Source organism: Phaseolus vulgaris, chromosome 1 (genome assembly GCF_000499845.2).
Source record: "Phaseolus vulgaris cultivar G19833 chromosome 1, P. vulgaris v2.0, whole genome shotgun sequence".
In the NCBI taxonomy this organism is placed as follows: Eukaryota; Viridiplantae; Streptophyta; class Magnoliopsida; order Fabales; family Fabaceae; genus Phaseolus; species Phaseolus vulgaris.
In genome coordinates this window covers 9524056-9534264 of record NC_023759.2, presented here as the reverse complement: position 1 = coordinate 9534264, position 10209 = coordinate 9524056, and the positions used below count along the sequence as shown (strand labels likewise).

The following is a 10209-nucleotide window of genomic DNA, read 5'->3' as shown; positions in this document are numbered from 1 at the left end:
TAGCTCTTGGATAAAAGTGAACCAGTATAAATCTCCTGTGTGAATCTTTCTATCCCTTATCTCTTTAAATATGTTTTTGCTTGAATTTTATAATTGTTGATATAAACAACCGATTATTTCTCAAAAACAACCGAGTAATTTTCTGTTGTTAAGTGAAAAAACTATTTTTTAATTCAGCTGAACAAATTTCTAATTGATTGATTCTTATTGACTTTCAATCTACCTTCAATATTTGAAAAAATCTTTCATAAACAATTCACCCTTTCTTGTTTAAGGCTTCTAATTCTAACATATTAGACTGCTCAAAATTCTTTGACTTGTCTTCTAGCCTCCGTGTTGGCCCGTTGAAGTTCTCGCATAGTTTCCATGAGTTGATGGACAAATGACATTTCATTTTTTGTCTCCATCGTTGCATTTGGTGTTGGGTTCCACATTGTGGTCTTAGTACTGTCTAATATCGCAATGTAGATGTCAGAACAATTTTACCTGCCCCACGGTTGACACCAATTTGTTCTGGCTCAAAGACTTTTATGGATTTTAATGTGATTAAAGGGTTTGACTTTTTCCTTAAACTAGTCCAAAATAAATTTCTATCCTTTTCCTCTTGCAATTTTCTTCTTTATAGATTATTCCTACATTTTCCTTTTTTAAAAGAGATCTTAGAGTGGATATTATTTTTTGTTTTAGGGATTTCCTGGTCGTCCAAATTTTGTAACCTAATGTTACACGTAATTGATATTTATCCGAGCCATGTCCTTAGATTTTTACCTGAGATAGTTTTTTTTAAGTCATGAGCCTCTTTAAAATTTTGGATTGACAAATTTTGGATAGACAAATTTCAAATAGGCCAAACACAACAAAATCTTATACCATGTAGACGCATCTATACCTATATATAAAGAGGATTCCTCTTTAAACTGATTGATAACCGAATTTTTTGGTGTACACAATTTTTTCCTATATTACCCATTTAATATATCTCATTTATTATTTTATTAAAAAAATATTTGGTCATTTGTTCAAGAAAGAAGAAGTTTATTTTATTTTATTTACGAAACAGACAATTTTACATTTTTATTTACGAAACAGTTTAAATCACCAAGAACAGTTTTCCATTTGATACAAAGCAATTTTTCATTTGATTTATGCAACATTTTTTAATTTGATTCAAATAGATTGTCATTTCCTCATTTCTTACCCTTTTATTCCTTCAATCAAAGAAACCTAAGTTTGTATTTGCACGTTCTCATTTTCTCTGTTTTGATGTTTTTCAAATTCTCATTCAACTGGTTTTATTGGGACTCCATTTCCACCTTTCATTCTGTAAGGTAAATGTCAGATCTTGATGGCAAATGTCAATTGGGGTTTCCTCTGAAAAGTTCCAGTTTGCAAAATTCTTTCTTTTTTGCGTTTTATCTTTTGTTTGGTGAAAATTAGTGCTTCATTTTTCGTTGATTGGTTGTGGGTGTTGCTTTTGATTTCCTTGAGCAAGTGGAGGCGGAAGAGGAAGAAGATTGAAAAGTTGATGTAGGTGAAGGAGAACTGGATGTGCACACCGTGTTGTTTGAAGATAGTGGGGAAATTGGACTTTAGATTGGAACATGGTGTCATGTGGTTACTCCCTAAAACTTAGGTTTTTTAGGCCAAAGGTTAATGCAAAAGAAAACCGTGAGGGGAGAATGAGAAAAAAAAAGGAGCAATCCAAGCACCCGGAGTCACGCAACTATTTAACCTTCCTTCTTGGTCACATTGTGCTTGGTTGCAAGTTCGTTTGCGGTTAACAAGGTTTTTCCTTCGATTCAGATATGTGTGCGCTTGCTTCCTCTTCTGCCTACTTCACACATTGTGCTAAACTCTTATTGGACTCAATTAAGGTGTGTGTGTGCTTGATTCTGCATAAATAAATGCGTGAATTATTACTTTTTTATTTTCTATTTTGGTGTGGTGAGATTTTAAGACATTGTTTGCAAACCCAAAATATACTTGCAGTAGCGCAGGGATTCATATTTGTCATAACAATTTTATCTTTGTATTTGTGAGAGGTTTCTTGTATGTATGGGAGGTTTATTTTGAATTTTCTTGATATATTTAGCCTTGTTTGATTTAGGAATAAAGGCCTACCTGAAGAGGAGGTTTACCGTGCTTCCTTGTGGTTTGTGGGACATGGTTTATGTGATCGAAATATTGCTGCTAAGGGAAACACAAAACCTGACATGAAGATTGTAACAAGAGTAATGGGACTTGAAGTTGGATATCTGACCACACCAATAATTCTTATTCAGTGCGCTCTTATTCTTCTCAACCAAGTGTTCATATAACAATGGGACAATTGATCAAATGGATGTTGACCAAGCAGATGATGCTGCTGATGCTGAGAAGAACTCTGCCTCAGCTGGGGAATCGAAGAATAATCTTCAAAATTGTAGCTGACTAGGATATTGTTGATACTCTCCATTTAAGGATAGAATTGTAGATGATTGTGATATTGTTGATAGCATATGAGATCATGCCTTCATGTCAATAGTAATTCTCTCAATTGTTGATGATATGCATTATAGAATTGTGGTTGAAATTTGATAAAGTTAATGTGATTTCTTTTTTATTATTTGATGATTCCTCTCAAAAGTAAGAGTCCAGATCTATTACCTATATTTACTTATAAAAGTTTTATTTTAAAGTTAATCATCACTATTAACTTAACGATAAAATAAATATGGGTGAATTTATACTTATCTAATATTTTAATAACTTTTGCGTGATTTAATTTATAACTAGTTATTATTTATATTAATATAAAAAAGTTTATAAAATCTAAAATTAAAAAGTATAATGGTTATTTATTTTTATACGTAGATAGAATTACAAAGATAAAAGAGATAAAAAAATCTTAAAAAAATGCAGAATAAAAACTAATATTATTTTATAATGTGATTTATAACGATTAATAACATATTCTATAGGTTGCATTTTGTAATTATATTTTTTTACATACTTTTTTGTTAATTTTATCTTATAAACATTAGCACAAACACGCATGGTGTATTATGTCTACATATTTACATTTTTTATTATACTATAGTCTTATAGTTTTTATTTTAAAATTTAATTAAAATTAAAACAGAAAAATAAAATATATAATTTTTTTATAATAATATACATTTAATATAATGTCTTAGATTTTTTATTTTAAAATATAATTAAAAATAAAATAGAAAAATAATTTATAAGTAAATTAAAATAATTTCATTATTTCATAAAGTATATAATCATCTATAATTGTATTTCTTATTTCTTATGTCAAGTTTTCCTAATTCTCTCTTATTGTCCTGAAAATTGAGAATTTATCACGTGAAATATTACGTGTTTAAATAATGTTTTTCTTTCTCCCTTTTGAAAATATATATACATATATATTAAATCAAATCAATTTATGATTTTTTTTTCAAAATTAATAAAATAATACTAACTAAGTTAATTCTTTCTTATTAACTAAGTTATTCTTTCAATTTATGATTTTATTAACTAAGTTAATTCTTTCTTATTTTTTAATTAAATTATCTATTATTTTTATGTGTCTGATCGATAATGAGATGTTAAAGTGTGTATGTATAAAGATAAAAACGAGTTGAACGAAGTTAAAGCTTATTTTCAATTACATTTTTCAAAATGAAATTAAAAATTTATTATGTGATTTAAAAATTAAAAATGAATAGTTATAAAATTTATAATTTATTATAATAAATATGAATACAGTTCATGATAAATTTTAAAAAAAATACAAATATGCATAAATAATAAGAAAATATTGAAAGACCAAAGCACAAATTTGAAGGAAAAGTAATAAGTAATTGGAGATGGGTGAGGCAAAGGTGGCGTGTGAAGGAGTTATCGGAAAACGGCGTTAAAATGACGTGTCAATGAAGGCACCCAGAAGCAAAAGCAATTCAACAGAAGATAGTTACAATTTTGGAACATCCAAACGCAACATCCTAAATCCTAAATGATAGCATAGCCTTCTCTTTTGCTCTCTTCACTCTCTCTATCATGCCCACACAGACCTGACACAAACACAAGCACAAACACAAACACAAGGTTCTTCCAAATCCAAAATCCACACCAGCCTTTGCGCCAATCAACGACCCCACACCCAACCCACTCACTCATTCACTCACTCACTTCCCATGCCACCTTCCCCTTCCTTCCCTTCAGGTATCCACAATGACCTAAAAATTCTCCTTAATTCCTTACCTTTTTTTTCCCTCTCAACTCAAGTCAACTTCATTTCAATTTCAATTTCAATTCTCATTTATTTCTCCAATAAATAACTTCTCTTTTATTCTCATCATTATTATTATTTTTTTACTTTTTCACAGACAACCGAACCAAATGGCGGAAGAAGCGCAAGCGACAATCCCACAAACCACACCCCAACCGCCACCACCAAGACGACGACGACAACGATTCCGACGACGACCGCGACGACAACGACTCCGACGACCAGTTCCGCAGCCCTAACGCGCCGCCCAACCCCAACCCGCGACTCGAGATCGAGGTCGTCTCGCGCGACGGGCTCCAGATTTCGCGCTTCCCGCCGGCGATCAGGCGCACCGTTACCCGCCCTCACGCGGCGGTCGCGGCGATTGTGGCTCTGGAGTCCGGCAGGGGGCACTCGCAGCACGGCGTTCCGGTTCTCGAGAATGTGTCTCACGGCCAGCTTCAGGCGTCCTCTGCTGTGTCCGCTGATTGCCTCGGTGGGGGCTCGAGCTTCGTCGCGGCTCCGCCTCCCGTTATGAAAGGCTCCGGCGTTGTTAAGCGGTTTGGCACTAGGGTTCTAGTGGTCCCTATGCATTCAGGTTCTTTGCTCTATTGGATTTGAACTCTCTTTTTTCTGGGTTTTGAGGAAGGGTTTTATTTGGTTATTAAGGGAGTGCATGATGATGTGAAATAGGATGTGACTCCTTTATATGTATTGAACTTGTCTGGAAGTTTGAGTTCTTATGTTTTTGTGCAGGGGTTGTACGATATGTTTTATGTTTTAATGAGTTTAAAATATCCTTTTTATGTTGTTTTTTCCCCTTTGACGGAATTACGTGTAATTTTTAAGCTCTTCGATCTGATATGTTAAGAATGAATTTTGGTTGATTGAACATGTTGAGTTATATAATAAATTTTGAAAATTTATGGACAGATTGGTTTTCTCCAGCCTCAGTGCATCGACTTGAGAGACAAGCAGTGCCACATTTCTTTTCTGGAAAGTCGCCAGATCATACGCCAGAGAAGTACATGGAATGTAGGAATTACATTGTTGCAAGATACATGGAGGACCCAGGGAAGAGGATTACAGTCCCTAGTTGCCAGATTTTGTCAGTCGGTGTTGGTAATGAAGATTTAACTCGAATTGTCAGGTTCCTTGATCAATGGGGAATTATCAATTACTGTGCTCAGGACCCAAGGCGTGAGTATTTGGACAATGATACTTGCCTGACGGAGGACACAAGTGGTGCACTATGTGTGCCATCAGTGGCTTTAAGATCCATAGATAGTTTGATTGAGTTTGACAAGCCCAAGTGTAAATTCAAAGCTGAAGAAATTTATTCATCTAGAACAATGCACAATACCAATATTTCTGATTTGGATGGCACAATAAGAGAGTATCTATCTGAAAACTATTGCCACTATTGTTCCCGTTCTCTTCCTGTTGTATACTACCAATCACAGAAAGAGGTACACTGGTGTTTTGGTTTTAAATTCAACTCATTCATCACTCTATCATGAATAATCCTGTGGCTGTCGATTACTTTTGTCCAATTACCTTTCTGACTAATATGCTGGAAAGTTAGTTATTAACACATGGCAGTGCATACGTATGGAGAGTGGATACTATTGAATTTTCTGTACATATGATTGCTGGAGACAAACCTTTAAGAGATTATACATTACGTTGTTGTTGCATACCATTTATCTTACTGGCAACCCATTTCCTTGCTTTTAATATTGATTGAAAAACAAATCAAATTTAAGAATGCTAGGTAACAGAAAGATTACACCATACAAAAGACTATTGGTTTTTTCTATAGGATGGGATGGGAGCATCATTATTTATAAATAGAAGTGGTTGTGAAGTGGCATCAAAATAGGCACATGTCAGTGTCTGTCTTAGGCTTCTGTTTTTTATGAGGTTTTATTATATTGGTATATTGATCTAAAATATTATTAATATTGCATTGTTTCTGTTACTCAAGCGTCTTAGAGTTCACGAAAATACAGTACATGGCAGAAACAGATATTTGAAGGTCTCAATGAAGAAATATCTGATGATTTGTGTCTTTGATGAGTTTTGATATTAATTTAATATGGAGAATTCTATAAACTTTTTTTTTCTTGTGTCATGTGATCATAGTATACAAGAGCCCTATAAGTTATAGGAGTGGAACAAACAAAGTGCAAGCAAGTATAAAATACGAAAGACCAGAAACTGAAAATGAACTATGGCCTTGTTATCAATTCCAAGAAATCTACTCAAAATACCTTTTGCTAGCCTTCTCTGCATAATTAGAGTACCATTGTACCATCCCACCCCTGCTTACAGGATTAGTGTCTTGAATTTTTGTGTATTTCTCTCTGCTAAAGGGAACCAATTGGAATAATCTTCATGTTTTTTGTTTTCTTCCTTTTCTTGTACTCATTGTGGCTTCAATCCTACTCTTCTAATACAAATGTTAAACATACCTTTCCATGTTAGTTGTAGTTGAAGATGCTAATTTGAAGCTAAAACTTCACTTCGTGCTGCAGTGTGTGCTCATGTCTTAATTCAGATTTCAAATGGGCAATCTTCCATTTAACCATGACAAAGGCTGACAGCTGGCAAGTGATTGCCAGTCTGTAAGATAGACAGTTCTTAGTTGTTAATGCAATACTAGTATATTATTTTGAAAGTTTCCATTCCGCTACAAGGAAGGATTTCTCTCATTAATATTTATAGGAGTTTACAAATATGGGTTCATTATGATGACCCAAGTATAAAACTAAGCTGTAGAATCCCTTTGGAAACATTTGTCATTATTTTTGATTCACCTCCCGTGTTGCAGGTTGATATTTTACTCTGCACTGATTGCTTTCATGATGGGAGATTTGTTACTGGTCATTCTAGTATAGATTTTATTACAGTGGATTCAACTACAGATTATGGTGATCTAGATGGGGATAGTTGGACTGATCAAGAGACTTTATTGCTGCTTGAAGCAGTGGAGGTTTACAACGAGAATTGGAATGAAATTGCCGAGCATGTTGGTACCAAGTCTAAAGCACAATGCATTCTTCATTTTCTCCGTCTACCTGTAGGAGATGGAAAGTTGGAAAACATCAATGTTTCAAGTTTGTCCTTGTCATCCAATATCAATAATCAAGAGGGTAATGGAAGATTGCATTGTTGCTCAAATGGGAGTTCTGCGGGTCTGTCTTACTAAACCAGAAACTTTTGTAACCTCTGCTTGTGATATGGTTTTGATTTCATATCCCTGTTCTTGTAGGACCCATACATAACAAGGATTCTGATGGAAGGCTTCCTTTCGCAAATTCTGGAAATCCAGTTATGGCACTGGTAGGTGACTGGTAATGATATTCTTAAGTTTGTCATTTATTAATGGATGCACATGAATTATGCTTAAAATTATAATTCAAGTAGGTGGTTATCAGTGCTGCATCTAATATCTTGTCCTTATTAACTTGTTTTGTTGCGTTTCTCCTCTTTTCTGAGGAGAAAATCTTGATGTGTTTGATTCAGTTTATTTTGGTAAAATCATTGTTTATGACATCTGAGTGTTTTTGAAAAAAAAAATTTTCTACTGAAAGCTCTCCCAAACATATAATTAGTGATGATAGTGTCTGAGTTTCACAGCAAATCAGTCTGTCTAGTCTATTATATTCTTTAATTCTTTTTTATTGGATTCTTAAGCATTTGATTTTTGTGGTTACATTGTAAAGGTTGCCTTTTTAGCCTCTGCTGTTGGACCAAGAGTAGCTGCAACTTGCGCTCATGCAGCATTAGCCGCATTGTCAGAGAATAATTCAGGGAGCGTGTCAGATATAGAAGCTCTGGAAAATGAAAACAGGTGAGTGTCAGTTTGACTTTCATTTCTTGGTTGAAGTGTTTTCTCTTAGTTATTTCATTTTCATTTTTAACTTCTACAATTATATCTTGTCATTTGCTATTGTTCTTTTCACTTTCTCTGTCCATAATTTTATTTTCCCTCTGCACCAAGAGCCAGCTTTATTTTATTGTTCATATAATTAGGATTTTTTATTTGTATCTATGAAGGACAAATTCAGAAAGCATAAACAATAGAGATGGTGGCCATCATGGAGTGGTTGCAAACTCAAATCAGAAAAATGGTTAGTTTTATGGTTGTTTCATTTTCAATTGCCAAGGTGTAAATTATACCCCTATTGTCTGGTGAAGTGATGATACCCAGTGTGTAATTCTTTTTGAGAAATAATTCCTTTGAATTCAGAGGACAAGTCAAAAGTACCTGGTTCATGTGCTCAAGATGAGGCTGGGTCGATCCTGCTGTCTGCTGAGAAAGTCAAAGATGCTGCCAAAGCAGGCCTCTCTGCTGCAGCAATGAAAGCTAAATTGTTTGCGGATCATGAAGAGCGAGAAATTCAGAGGCTATGTGCTAATATTGTTAATACTAAGGTACAGCTGCTCCCTTTTTTATTTCTTAACATAATTGCTTCAGCCTCATATACTTCATCCGTGTGTCTGCCGTTTTCAATCTGGCGGGTGCATATATATGTATGTGTTTGCACTAGTTAAATATTTTTCTTGTGGAATAGGTAAATGAAAACAATTTGGGAAAATTTAAAAGTGGCCTGTGCTAGTGTTCGGTGTATAACGTGTTATGTGTATTGACAGTTGAAAAGATTGGAACTGAAGTTGAAGCAGTTTGCAGAAATTGAAACACAGTTGATGAAAGAATGTGAACAAGTTGAGAAGCTGAGGCTGAGGTTTGCTTCTGAACGGTCCCATGTCGTTTCAGCACGTCTTGGAAATGGTGGAACCACTCCTCCAATGAATGTATCAGGCGTTGGTCCTTCCATGATTAACAATAATAGTAACAGTAGGCAGCAAATGATTTCTGCTTCTTCCTCACAGCCTAGCATCTCAGGGTATGGCAACAGCCAACCAGTTCATCCACACATGTCCTTTGTCCCGCGGCCTTCAATGTTTGGATTAGGGCAAAGGTTGCCCCTATCTATGATACAACAATCACAGTCTGTTTCCTCAAATTCGATGTTCAATGGCCCCAGTAATGTGCAGCCTACTCCTAATCATTCGTTGTCGAGGCCTGTGTCAAGAACTAACTCTGGTTTAGGTTAATTAGGGTTCGATGGTAGTTTTAAAATTTTAAGATACAATCATTGTATTTGATTATTGTTTTCAGCAGTTACGAGTAGTGCCATGAAATTTGTTTGCTTTTTAGGCCCTGTGGTTTCAGTAAACTGTGAAAGTGTTGCTTAAAAGGGAACAAGTAGGCATTTGATTTTCCTAAAGTTAATAGTATCTTTCCTATTGCTTTTGATTGGAGGAGGGTGAGGTTGGAAAGGGAATCAAAAGAAGAGAAAAAGGATAGAAAGTGAATTTGTTTGAATGGAGAGGTGAGTGAAAAGTGGTGAGATTGAATTGATGTGACTTAAAAAAATGTTAAAATTGTGTAATATTGAAGATTATTAGATTAATATACTTTTAGATTATTTTTTTAGGAGTATCTGTAAATTCTATTTGAATAGTGATAATTTTTATATTTAAAGTTTAGAAATGAAATAAAAAAATATAATTTTGGTTATAATTTTTTTTTAATATATTAGAAAATTATTTCTGAATTGAAAAATTAATTTGAAATTCAAACAGGTTGGTTTAAAAGTATTTTATGTATAAATATATTTGAATTATATTTATATTTAAATATAACATTAACTATAAATGAAGTTATTTTAAAATTAATTTTAATTAAAGTAAGAGGATGATTTTAATATAATAGGATATTAGTTAAGATTTAAAATTGGTTAAATAAACTAATTAGTTTATAAAAGTGAAAATAATATTTTTTGTTGATAGCATTTCACAAAAATACATGAATTTAGAAAATAATTAAATATTTAATATAATTTTATATTTCTATATAATTTATATTTTTTATAATTTTATAT

At 33.5% G+C, this 10209-nt stretch overlaps 1 protein-coding gene across 1 annotated transcript; it reads left to right on the top strand.

The window, feature by feature from the left end:
* The first annotated feature begins 3820 nt into the window (after window positions 1-3820).
* Window positions 3821-9552, top strand: LOC137813519 (SWI/SNF complex subunit SWI3C-like). The gene is made up of 9 exons (XM_068615833.1): window positions 3821-4209; window positions 4374-4853; window positions 5189-5724; window positions 7089-7452; window positions 7530-7600; window positions 7984-8111; window positions 8318-8391; window positions 8511-8695; window positions 8915-9552. The coding sequence occupies exons 1-9, from the start codon at window positions 4182-4184 to the stop codon at window positions 9377-9379; spliced, it is 2331 nt and encodes a 776-aa protein (XP_068471934.1). The 5' UTR covers window positions 3821-4181; the 3' UTR covers window positions 9380-9552.
* The last annotated feature ends 657 nt before the right edge of the window (window positions 9553-10209 follow it).

Excerpts from the sequence above, each read along its gene's own strand:
- LOC137813519 (XM_068615833.1), top strand. The coding sequence starts at position 4,182 with ATGCCACCTTCCCCTTCCTTCCCTTCAG. Across the intron at positions 8,112-8,317 it reads GCTCTGGAAAATGAAAACAG|GACAAATTCAGAAAGCATAA; the intron begins GTGAGTGTCAGT and ends GTATCTATGAAG. Across the intron at positions 8,696-8,914 it reads CTAATATTGTTAATACTAAG|TTGAAAAGATTGGAACTGAA; the intron begins GTACAGCTGCTC and ends GTGTATTGACAG.